Source organism: Echiichthys vipera (genome assembly GCF_963691815.1).
Source record: "Echiichthys vipera genome assembly, chromosome: 4".
NCBI lineage: Eukaryota > Metazoa > Chordata > Actinopteri > Perciformes > Trachinidae > Echiichthys > Echiichthys vipera.
The window spans coordinates 826,158-839,769 of record NC_139829.1 but is presented as its reverse complement, the minus strand read 5'-3'; the positions used below and the strand labels follow the sequence as shown (position 1 = coordinate 839,769).

The window sequence follows — 13,612 nt, the reverse complement described above, 5'->3', positions numbered from 1 at the left end:
ACCAAATTAAATGTTTGTAGTATATCTTTATTTGACTGCTGTGGTCGTGGTGGTGGTGATGGTGGTGATGGTGGTGATGGGGATTCAATCACTAAAGTGATGACGTCATATGGTGTCTCTGACTGCTCTGCCATCCAGCATAGCTGTCAGGTGGATGGGGTCATCATCGGGGTCTTCAATTTGTAGGGCAGGGTGTTGCTCTCCTCTAATAGTGGCAATATTATGAAGAACAACACATGCCACAATAATATCACAGGCCCTCTCAGGGATCACCCTGAGGTGACGTAGGCACTTGAAAGGGCTTTTAGCAGGCCTATGGTCATCTCAACCCGGGCTCTCGTCCTGCAGTGAGCCGGAAGTTCTGTTGGGGGCCTGGTTCAGGGTCAGGGTAAGGGGTCAGCAGCCTAGGTTGGCATGGGTAACCCCTGTCACCCAGCAGATGGCCATCAAACTCTCCTGTAATGTATAGTGGATACATTATATTATATTAAAAGGAGGGAGACAAGTGAAGTATTATGCAAATCTTTAGGCTGCTTACCACATTGCAGTCTGTTGCTCAGGTTAGACTCTCGATAAATCCTTGAGTCATGAACAGACCCATGCCACTTGGCCTCCACATTGGAAATAATATATGCAGCATCACATACGATCTTGACAGTGCAGAGAATGACAAATGTTGAACTATGATGCAGTCTTTAACATTTTGAAACACTAGTCAGTCCACATGTACCTGCACATTTATGCTGTGAATGGACTTCCTATTCACATAATCTGCTTCATTTTGTGATGGAGCCGTGATGGGGATGTGTGTGCCATCTATGCAGCCAATCACACTGGGAAATCCTAAAAGAAATTAAAATGAATAATCCCAGTCTAAGGTTGCAGCACAACGTCATTAACAGAATATCATTTGATATTCATTTAATAGATCTCTACGTCATTGACCTGCAATCCTCCAACTCCTCCTTGATGGGTAGTAGCCTTTTCAGGGCGAGGCACACTTTTCTGACTGCTTGGCACACAGTTGTCTTACTCAAGTGCTCTGCATCTCCGACGTTGCAAAACTCCCATTTGCAAAAAAAACACAGCGCAACACACAATAGCTGCTGGGATGTGAGAGAATGACTGCGGCTGGTAATGTTCCAAATGTAAGGACGGATGTGGTTGTGTATGTAAATGATGGACTGTGATGTGAAACGGTACCGCTCAAAAAGATAATTGTCTGGAAATGCAAGAACATCAATGCGCGGCCTAATAATCATCTCCCGACAAATATTTAATTCTCTGTGCAATATTGCTGCACCTTCATCCACAGGATCATTATCAAAAGGACACGCCATGGTAGTGGAAATAGTCGCCACCTAATATAACTTCTAATGTCTGATTTGTTCAATGATTTTCTGAAAAAACAGACGACAGAACTATGCTACGCCAAAACTCGCCCGCTGACTGAATGAATGAGGAAAATCAAATACTGTGTGTGGCTGAAAGAGTGCGGAGACAGAGAGAAACTCAAGGTTTGTTGAGGAAAACTTGGTCCTGACCAGGTTAGGTTCAGGACCAGGGAGTTTAAGTTACCTCCCTTTGTGAAACAGGCTAGAGTTACCCCTCTCTCACTGGTTTGAGTTACCTCCCTTTGTGAAACGGAAAACTCAGAGTTTCCCTCATTTCAGGGTTAACAGACTCAAAGTTTTCACTAAACCTGCTTTGTGAAACGGACCCCTGGTCTACATTTGCTTTGTGGATCTGTAGAAAGGCATATGACCGTGGGGGCCGACTGTGGGAGGTGCTGCTTTTTTATTGATTTTTGCAGACCAGAACACAGAAACAGGTAAAACACATGTACAGTACATCTGCTTTAAGGTGAAAAAAGAAAAGAAAAACCCCAACCCCGCTTTCCCTCCCAACAACCCACGTCATACACGGTCACAATAAAAAAAAAAGGTAACCGAATAACAAGTCACAAAAGCAGATAACGTGAGATAAAGTTAAAAAAAAGAAAAGAAAAAAAAAACACACTAAAACTAATAGCAAAAATAATTAACTTAATTCAAGAAAGAGAAAGACAACAAAAAAGGGGTGAAAACCTTAACCTCTCCAACCGAAGACACTGCAAAATTGCAAAGTATCCAACTATTATGAGTTGGTGGAGAAACACGTTTCCATTTAAGGAGAATGTTACGTCTGGCGAGCAGGGTGGTAAAGGCCACGACACGTTGTGTGGTAGTGGGCAGATTTTTAGAGGAAAAAAGCCCAAAAAGAGCGGTCAGAGGATTTGGTTCCTAATGTATGTTAAGAGCCTGTTTGAGGGTTTGAAATATAACAGACCAAAATTCAGCCAGCTTCGGGCAAGTTCAGAACATCTGTGTGGGGTTGGCTGAGGCCTGCTTACAGCGGTTACAAGCATCACTGTGACTAGGGTATCTTTGCCAATTTAGCGTTGGTGAAATGGGCTCTATGAAGCACCTTCCATTGTAATAGGACGTGCCTGGCACACATCGAGGATGAGTGGACCAGTTTCAGAATTTCCCTCCACTGGTCACCAGTAATGCCTACCCCCAAATCCTTTTCCCATGCATTTTTAGGTGATACAGTGGAAGAGCAATCTTATTATAAATGACAGATATCAGTCGTTTGTGTTGTACGTTGAGAGACAGGAATTGGTCCATCTCCGCTTCAGGGGGGAAGTTCGGAAAATGTGGGAATTGCTTTCGGATAAAATGTCTCATTTAAAGGTACCAAAAAAAGTAGGAAAGGAAGGCCTTAGGAAAGGCTGTATTTGTTTGACATAGTTGCAAAGGACGCAAAAACCCCTTCGTCATACAGGTCCTCAAGAGTTTTGAGGCACTTATCTGACCATAGGCTGAATGCAAGGTTGGTGCAGGAAGAGAGTAACGCATAGTTATTCAAAACTGACACAAGGACCGAAGCCCTGTGCACGCCGTACTGCTTCCTGAACTGGATCCAAATTTTAATGGCATTAACGACAACCGCATTGGATGAGACCTTGTGGGGAAGTTATGGGGAGCTGTGAGCAAATTGTAGAGTGCAAAGAGCAGGAGGAAGCTGTTATCTCAGTATGAGCCCATGGCCGACGGGTGTCTGCAACTTCACCGCGGAGACAATATAAAAGTAGTAGTGGCGGAAATTAGGGTTTGCTAGTCCCCCTTTCAAGTTTAGGGAGTTGAAGAATATGTTTTTTGATACAGGCTGATTTATTTTGCCAAATAGAGGCGTTAAGTTGTTGGCCTAGATTAGTGAAAAACGTTTGTTAAGACAAATTCGTAGGAGTTGAAAAAGGTACAGAAACTTTGGTAAAATTAACATTTTAATAAGATTAACCCGGCCTGCAAGGAGTCAGACTTGCATTCTCAGCATCTAGCGCCACTACGACCTGAGTGTCTGATCCATGTGAGAATATGATGTTGAGCAGCATTCTTGTGTTGAAGAATGGACGCTCCCTTATATGAAGTAAAGGAGTCATCAAACATTCTCACAAGCTAATAGCATCGAGTACGCCTTAAAGAACTTGACCATTGGGACTAAGAGATTTCCTGTTCTGCATAGACTTGATCGCTTCATGCACCTCCAACAGAGCGATTGGTCTACCGAGCTCCCTAGTAATGTTTATATCAATCTGAGGGTACATTAGGTAGTCTAAGGGGTTGGGGGTCGCTGCAGTAATTGGGTTGCATTCAGAAGTATATAATGAAGTGTAGACTTGTTGATCATTACTGGATCAGAAGTGTGGTTACTAACAGTAAGTGTGAACTAAACCTCCATGGTGAACGTAGAATTGTATCTTGTGGAAAACTAATGTCAACTATGGTAGGAGCGTGGTCAGTAGTGACAATTGGGTGATATTCACATGAATTCACGCAGTCGAGGAGGTTGTTATCGAGTAAGAAGAAATCAGTTTCTAGGGAATGTGTGGTGTACATGGGAAAGAAAAGGAGAAAGCTTTCCCATGGGGGTTTCTTAACCTCCAGGGATCAGAAATTCCCAACTGTGATGCATATGCTTTTACTGTGTGTGCTGATTTGGATAGCGTAACCTGTGTAGGAGAAGCTCTGTCAAGAGTCACATCCTGCACCAGGTTGAAGTCTCTGCCTATGATAATGCGATGACAGTCAGCGTTTAGGATTTTGGCAAATAGCCTTGTAAAAAACTGTTCATCATCCCAGGTGATTTGATTATGTTAGCTTATTGTTACTCTGATCCTTTCCCATCTTTGTATTGAAACTGCTGCACAATAATTTCCCTCGGGATAAATAAAGCTTCTTGAATCTTGAATCTTGAATCTTCCCTGTTGCCATGGTGACTCGTCGAATCAGGGCTCCATTGATGCTGTCTTTTTATACTTGTGGTGCACGCACTTAACTCCAGGTCAAACTACTCCGAGTTGATCGAACTAACCCAAATCTGCTGTTCTGGAACCGAAAAACTCAGAGTTTCCTATCTCAGAGTAGATCAACTCAGAGTTCAGGGTTAGACTCAGAGTTTGTTGAACCTGCTTTGTGAAACGGACCTCAGGGCTCCTCTGTGCGGGTGGATGTTATGAAGGCTTTCGCCTTGGTGACCGTAGAGAGCCTTTTCCTGCCTTGTCCTTCATCGTGATGACCAGCCTCGCAGGAAAAAGCAGCGCGGGTTGTAAAGTCTTTATCTATATGGCACTTTTTATACTTTGACAGTAGCCCACAGTGCCTTACAGAAAATAAAAACAAAACAAACAACAACAAAAAAGAAACACCATGAAAACCCAAACCTCCCGACTCCAAAAATATACACACAAAGATACACAAAGAAATACCCACTCACGCACATACACTACCTGTCGCTGAGGAGACATGGCTAGGCACCTAGATCTGAGGTGAGGAAGAATCTACCTTTGGGGGCTGTGCACACCGAGAGGAATCATGTCCATGGCTACAGGGGGTGCCGCCACAAGGACTTCCTTGATTTCCTCCATCTACCCTCAGCACTCCTGCATTCCCTTCTGAGTTTTTTTTAACTTCCTCAGTTCTCCATGGGGGTGTAAGTCTTGTTTTAATTCTTTTAATAAAACGTGGAGCCACTGAGTCCAGTGTTGTCTTAATTTTATTAGGTTGTCAGTGATAAAATCCGAGGGTGCTGGTCAAAGTTTGGCAGGAGGGGTCTCAAAAATTGCAGCCATTTCAGAAGTTAGGTAGAGTTTCCTCACTGTTCTCACAGAGGCCCCTAGTGCTGATTAAAACTGGTGACTGTAAAAAACACACAAAAGTGGTCAGATACAGCCAGGTCCACAACAGAGGGCGCACCAATGGACAGTTTGGTCCATGTTTTAAAAAAAAAAAATACAATAAAAGCTGGGCACGAGTTATCCCAAATATAAAAACAAGAAACTGTGTTAAAACCAATATTTTCCGGAGCCGAAGTGACAAGCTGAAGTTGAGGTAAAATGGCCTGTCTTCATGTTGACCTCCAAACCTTGAGCACTTGCTATTGTAACGTCCGACTGGACGACAGAAGAATGAGGAGGAGTTGGTCTCACCTTTCTTTATTAACAGAACGTAGCAGTTACTGTCGGCCGTAACTACGCCAAAACAAAAGGAACAGCGTTTAGCTTGTCTTTCAGCGCTCTCTCCTCACATGCAGTCACACACTCACCGCCCCTTTGCTTACTCATCCAACCACACCTGTCTACCTTCACTCACAGTCGGAAATCACAGAACTTTAGAACACAACGCATTATAACAGTAGCATTACTGCAGGGTCGCTACACTATGTTCAATATGTGATAGTAAACGTGTCTGGAAAGACTCTGTTGAGTCACAATTTTAACATTTCTTTGTTTTAAACGTCCACAAGCTACATGGCAAGAGTCAGTCGCATGGTACTTCATGATTCACATCATGGCAGCCCCTATTTCTCCCTTATTTGTGTGCTGTCATCCCCTGTCTGTATTTTTCCTTCCGTGTCTTCTCCTCAGTCCAACCGTACACTTTAAGTTTGTCCCAGATTTCCTTTGCATACAAAGATGCTCTTGTGTCTCATCATCGTCTTGAAGGATTTGCAAATCATTGTATTCTGTTTTAATTGTTTTACCCAACGTCCCAAATTCATTAGAATTAGGGTTTGTATATCCATGGGACAAGGCAGTGAATCAAATGAATAAAAACAGTATTCTCTGATAGTTTCAAGGCAGTTACGTTCATAGAACAAATAAACACACACATACCTCTCTTATTCCTGCAAAACTGAGCTGCTCTTTCAGATTATGAGTGAATACAGACCTTCATTGTTTCTGTTTGTGTCTTGGTAAAAGACAACACTGCATTTTGCTCTGTGTTTGGTACCTGACACTAAGGGGGAGGGGAGTCCCAATGGCAGTTGGGAATCAGAGAGTTGCCCACTCTGCATTCTGTTATTGGCTTGAAGATAGCCATCACGTGGTGTGGAAGCCTTTTTGCTTGTATCCAAAATGTCCATGTCACTCTCTAAACAACAAGAGATGACAAAATCTAGGCAGAGTGCAGGTTTTCTGCAATGACCCAGCTACATACTTCTAGTGGGTCATAAGCATTGCTTTAAGTGGGCTTGTATGCAGTTCTCGCCCTTCTAGATTTTACCCCCTGATGTACAACTTTTCAGCCAGGTGACCCTGCATTTTTTTGTGTTGGCCGGACTGGCTCTATTCAAATGAATCAGAGGGCTGTGTTTTTCAAGATCGGTCTGAACACAGCCTGAACACCAATCTGATCTCAGTGTTCTCACAGAAGTAATGGAACAAACAAAGAAACACATCACTTAAGACAAACGCCTGCTCTAAAAACTCACAAGTGATTGCTGACAAAATGTACTCACGTGGAGTTCTTGTACTGCAGGAAACCAAAGTCATCCCTCTGTCCATCTGGACACAGTGACTGCATGATGGGAATGATGCCAGCTGAGGTAAGTGGGGCTGCACTGTAAAAGGCTGGGAATGAGGAAATAATAATGGGTTAGAAGGGACAAAAAGAGAAGAGATAAAACCACCATGGAAGAGGATGTGGTATGCAGGAGGATGGGAAGGGAATAGAGGAGGAGGAGGAATGTGAGGAAGATGACGACCAAACAGGACAATGTGGATGAAAAAGCAGAAGGAGAGATTTCATGTTAGTTGACAAAGATGTCAGATGAGCCACTTGAAAAGAAGACAACAGTTAATGGCCAGAGAGGCTCCTCAACACACATGCCTTTTAATCATGTTGTTGCACAAAAATGGCCCATGATATTTTTCCTCATCTGTCTATAAATGCTGGCTGGACAAGCCCTCAACCAGGAAAAGAAAAGAAACTTCAGCTCTTTATAATAGCCATGTTTACATGGTTCCTGTGCTGCTGAAGCTTGGCTGTGAATATGGATCCTGTACATCTAGCCTCTAAAACACTTCCTGTTGTAGGTACTTTAGGTTAATTGGATCAAAAGTGTGACTATCACATGAAATATTTGAAAAAGAAAGCGAATAAAGAAAAATTACTAAAAATGAATAACTTTAATTTATTAAAAACTTCACACAAAGAACCAATTAAATGAAGGGCCTTGACTCACTTTCAGATTATGAGATTGAGTATTCTCAGTAAACTTATCGTTAATCAAGTAAATATTAGCTATCACCAATAATCAAAGATAATAATGAAAATTACTTTAGTGAAACCAGAGTTCCTCGGGGCACCACCGTCATAGACGGAGTGACAACTAATATAAAAGTCTCATTAAATATATTAAACTACTAATTAAGGGTTGAACACCGATAAATGAAATAGTTCAATCAGTTGAAGGATTTAAAAGTTATTTTCTTAGTAGAGGCTGGCTCATTCATCTTTGTGTAACATTAAATATATAGACATATGGTAAACACAAACATTTATAAATAAATTAATAAATGCACAAACAAAACACAATAAACTAACTAAAGCTAACAACAAGTGTGTGTGTGTGTGTGTGTGTGTGTGTGTGTGTGTGTGTGTGTGTGTGTGTGTGTGTGTGTGTGTGTGTGAATAAGACAAAGAGAGAGGGAGGAAGGGTGTGGGCTTGGACCCCTGCAGAAAAGGTGTGAACATTAAAGTCACACAAAAGCCAGCAGGCTGAAGATCTCAGGAGTTCTTATTCGGGTTATACCAAAGTTACATTTCTTTGCTTAGTCGTTCATACAGTCTTATAACATGTACTAATGCCCAGTTGGTGATTAGTTACCAGTCCATGAGATGGGAGATGTCTTGGTTGTTGCTCTTAGACAAAAGAGGAATCAGGTCGCTCTTTGTTCTGCTCAGTTGAGGTGGTAATACCCCAAATGTGTTCTATTGGATTCAATTCAGGTGATATACTTGGCCAGGTCATAGTTTTTCATGTTTTCCCTCTTTCGGAACTCTTGTATGATTTTGGCAGTGTGCTTTGGATAATTATTATGCTGGAATATTCTTCTTCTGTCAAGCTTCTGGAGACTGGGAGTCATCTTGTCACCAGTATTTTGGTATATCCACATGCATTCATGGTGCCATCTATAAATGTCATCTCTCCAACACGTTTCTTAGCCGAACAAATTTATCTTGGTCTCATCTGACCAAAGAATGGGCTCCCAATATTTATCAGGCTTATTTTCATGTTCTATAGCAAAGTTTAATCTTGCAGTTTTGTGCCGAAAAGCGACTAGGGTTTTTTCTTGTATGCCATCCATAGAGGTTGACTTTATGCAATATCCTTCACACTGTTTGAGCTGTCACAGAAACTCAGATTACCTTTGATAATTAAGTCTGAAGCACCTTCCCTCTTTTCAGAGCTATATTGTGTAAGTAGCGTACTGTCCATGGCGTCATTTTAGGAGGATAGCCACTTTGATTAGTGGGGCTATGGTTCGTTTTATACCTCCTGATTACTGCTGCAACTGTGTTTTGCATTATTTTTAGTTGGTATCCGATCTCCCTGTATACTTTTTTCCTTCTTTGTTAAGTTGCACAATCAGATGTTTCAATTCCTTTTTCAATTCTTTTCCATGTGGAGCCATGATGCAGGCATGCAGATGGACACAGCCTATTGGTCCAAAACTGAAAAAGTTCTGGTGTTCACAGGTAATTTTATAACCATGTTCATGCAATTAGGTAAATTCAATTTTGTTTCAGTGATCAAAGGTTTTCTAACTTGTGTGTCAGACATCACAGGTGTATTGACTTTTGTGCATTGCATTTCTACTGTACTTCTAGGCCTCTATTTTTAGTATGGTCTTTCTAAAGTTTTTCTTTTTGATTGTTCTTTAGAGGAAATACTCTGCTTATCAACTTAAAAATAATGCAAATACTGTAAGTTGGTTCTGTTTTGAATCATTTGAAATTTAAGTGTACTCACTTCTGTTGTATACTGTATATCCTACTCATCTATATTTTTCAAAATTCATAGATATTGAAAACAATTGTACTTGTTGCAATAATGAACCAGCATCTTTGACACATCTTTGTATTCTATTATTGTTTACATTCTGCTTCCTTTTGGACTTGAATGTCACAGTATGTATTTGGTAAAATGAACTGTAACATCAGAATTGAGTATAGATATGTAATTTCTGTATTTTGAACATGAGACATATAATACTGAATTTATTGTTAACTTGTTGATTTTATATGGCAAATTTTATTTGCACAGATGCAAGGTAACAAAAACCATCCCCTACTTCATTGCTTTCCAAAATTATCTGAAATCTCTTAAATTTCTGGACTAAAAACTCTTGAAGTCCTAATATTTTTATATAGATAAGAAAATAAATACTATTTACTAAATACGAAATTCTATTTTCTTATTTCTAAGTTTTATCCATCGGCAATTTTATGTTGAGTACATGTCTGATTTGTTGTATACGTGAAATTGTTAAACAAAGTTTGTTTAAAGAAAAAAAGAGCCAGGGCGCAGAAATGTAGGCTGGTCAGGTTTGTACTCCGGTTTTTATAGTGCTTTCCTAGTACTGTTGGAGTGACATAGTTTACTGTAAAGATGATCAAAACAGACTGCCTTGTACGTGAAATGACGTTTCATGGCCAAATCAAATAACCAATCGGGCGAGAGCCCTTCTAGCCAACCAGAGGCGAAAAGGGCGGGACCCTAAAAAAATATCGTACCCATGAATGGTGTCCGGCCTACTGTGCACAGGCTTAAACAGGCGGTGTTCTCTCCTCTTTTATCCACACTGCAGTTTTATATTTTCAAATAATCCATGAATTAATACACGGAAACCTTTAATGAACTTTTCCATTGTTTTAAATAAGTTTTTTACCACTTTGGAACAACTTCAGCTCTTATCAAGGGTCAAGCAAAGACTGACTCTCGGCCCCTTTCACTTCCTCTATAATGACCAATCAGCAGATGGTCAGGAGTTGTTCTAAAGCATTTGATGGGCTTAGGCGAAAGTAACCCCAAATTTATTGGCAATTTGCCAAGCTTATCAACAAAAACTTTATTTTCACATCTTACACTGTTTTAAACATATTAACGTGTACTGTTTAATAAAATGTATTTATTTCAGATAGAAGTGTAGGATTTTCAAGTTGTTAGTACATGTTTAAATGGCTTATGTAACCATTCTGGGTTGCAATATGCTGTGCACACTGCATGCCGTGTGCCCTTTCCTATGTTAGAGAAGGTGAAAGAGGAAATACAGAACATAGAGAATGGTGTCGTTGAGCGGGTGACACAACCTTCTGAAGAAGAGCACAGGCACAGCCCGAATCTGCGTTGACCTGAAAAAACTAAATAAGTTAGTCAAAAGAGAACGCAACAACCTAACCACCTCAGACGAGATTACAGCCAAGCTGAGTGGTGCAGCTGTGTTTTCTTCCCTTGATGCTGCCAGTGGATTCTGACAGATCCCTCTGCATCCAGACAGCTGCAAGCTGACAACATTCATAACATTATTTGGCAGTTACTGTTGCACCAGAGAGACTGACAAACATAACGAGGTGGAGTGTTATGTAGCTTCGGTGGTATAAGGCATCCCACCATCTCCTAGCAGGATGGAAAGCATCTAAATGGCCGAGCTGCAGTCTGTCATCAAATTCATAAGAAGCGGATGGCCAGAATAAAGTGGGAATGTACCACCAAACATCAGAGCATACTTGAAGGTGAAAAATGAGCTATCAGAGGCTGATGGTTTGCTCATACGTGGAAGCAGGGTTGTCATTCCACTGTCACAGAGAGCCGACATCCTACAGAAAATATATGATTGACATCAGGGGCTAACAAAGTGTAGAGACGGTTTGTTGGCCAAGACTCTTTGCAGAACTCAAGGACACAGGCCACACATGGCCAAGAGCAAAAAAGTGGGCCCAACAAAAAGAGCCACTGCTTGACTGTCCATGGAAAAGAATAGCTCTTGACCTCTTTGAGCACAACAAAAACTACTACATGGTAATATCAGATTATCAATCAAGGTTCCTCGAGATGCTGCACTGATCATCCATTAGAAGTGCTCAGTGGTAGGCCTCATGTGCTACAAATCAACTCCCTGTGCCACCACAGGAGTCAGTCCAGCAGAACTATTAATGGGGAGAAAGAAAAAAAAAACCGCAATAAGCTGGTTTAAGTCATTAATCCGATCGATCTCAGTTTGTACATGTAAATGACAAATCCTCCATGTGCATTAAAGTCAATCAGAGTTCCATAGGGTTCTGTCCTTGGAACGATTCTATTCACCTTATATATGCTTCCCTTAGGAAATATTATGAGGAAGCACTCCATAAATTTTCATTGTTATGCTGATGATTCCCAAATTATATTTATCAAACCAGAAGAAACTGATCAGTTAGCTAAATTTCAAATGTACATTTAGGAAATAAAAAGCTGAATGACATGCAATTTTCTGATGTTAAACTGAAGTTATTGTACTTGGCCCCGAAGGCCTCCCAAACTCAATAGCTAAAAATATTGTTACTCTGGATGATGTTGTGTTGTCCTCCATCACCACAGTAAGTAACCTGGGTGTTATTTTTGATCAGGATATGTCCTTCGATTCTCACATAAAACTAACAACAAGGCCTGCATATTTTCACCTGCGTAATATTGCGAAAATTTGAAACATTGTTTCTCAGAAAGATGAAAAAAAAAACTAGTCCATGCATTTCTTACTTCTAGGCTGGACTATTGCACTTTCATATTATCAGGCTGCTCCAACAAGTCTGTTAGGAGTCTCCAATTGGTCCAAAATGCTGCACTTTGTGTACCAAAACAAATTGAATAGAACCTATTTCTCCTGTATAAGTTTCGTTGCACTACCTGTAAAATCTAGAATAGAATTTAAAATCCTTCTCCTTACCTACAAAGCTTTTATTGGTCAGGCTCTGCTGTATCTTAAAGAGCTCATAGTACCGTATTGCCCGACTAGATTGCTGTGCTCTGAGAATACAGGGCCACTTGTTGTTCCTAGATTCTCCAAAAGTAGAATGGGAGGCAAAGCCTTCAGCTACCAAGCTCCTCTCCTGTGGAACCAACTCTCAAGTGTTGTTAGGGAGGTATATTTAAAAGTAAACTTAAAACTTTCCTCTTTGATAAAGCTTACTGCTAGGTCTTATGAGCCCTTAGATATGTTGTTATTGGCATTCAATTTTTCTTAGAGCCTGCATGTACTGGGCCTAAACTCATTTGGTTCTGTTTAATCATGCTGCTATAGGCCTAGTCTGCTGGGGGCTAATACTGTTCCTGATACTCTGAGCTTCTCTTCTCTCTGTCTGTATCATTCATGTCTCTTCAATGCACGTTACTAATTCAACTTCTTCCCTGGAGTTGTTTGTGCTTTGTCGTCCGGCGGGTCTCTGCTGTTCGTGGTGGTGCCTGCTGCCGCGGTCCTGCATGACACTTTCAGCTGCTATTATTACTGTTGTATTTATGTACTCGTACATACTATCGTTAGTTTTATAAGATATAAAATAAAAAAAACACCATCAGTGGTATGTCTCATTGTATCACAGCTGTTATTACCGCTACTCATCAGAATCAGAATCAGAAAACCTTTAATGCCCCGCAGACGGGGAAATTTGTTTGTCACAGCAGCAACAGAATATTACAAGCAGAAACATATTACAAAATAAGATAAAAAAATAGCAAAAATAAGCAATAAAGTTAAATTTAAAAAGGGGAGAAATAGAAATAAACATATATACATATTCACATGATATAGTGCAGTTGTTCTTGTTTTGTTTGTTTTGTAATGATATAGTATGGAATAAATAAATATGAGTAAATATGACCAAATAGTGCAAAAACAGAAGTGACCTTAGTACAGGCATATTGCACAGTGCAGGGTACAGGATAAGGTCAATAGCCTATTGGGAGCAGTGCTGATTATATAGTTTGACAGCAGCAGGAAGGAAGGACCTGCGATACCTCTCCTACGCACACTTAGGGTGTATCAGTCTGTTGCTGATGAGCTGCCCAGTGCTGTGAGAGTGACCTGCAGGGGACTCGATGACAGCTTGTCCATCATCCTGCTCTCTCCCACGACCTGCACTGAGTCCACAGGGCATCCCAGGATAGAGCCGGCCTGATAAGCATCAGAAGTGCAGGCTGAATGTTGTTAAAGGCACTGGAGAAATCAAAGAACATAATCCTCACAGTG

The 13,612-nt window shown here is 40.8% G+C and overlaps 1 protein-coding gene across 1 annotated transcript in view; it reads right to left on the bottom strand.

The window, feature by feature from the left end:
• The window catches only part of abca2 (ATP-binding cassette, sub-family A (ABC1), member 2), a 423,663-nt gene that overhangs the window by 326,566 nt on the left and 83,485 nt on the right, over window positions 1-13,612 (bottom strand). Inside the window, exon 3 of the mRNA XM_083912406.1 lies at window positions 6,844-6,955. Within this exon, the coding sequence (XP_083768532.1) occupies window positions 6,844-6,955 (112 nt within the window). The remainder of the gene's footprint in view (window positions 1-6,843; window positions 6,956-13,612) is intronic.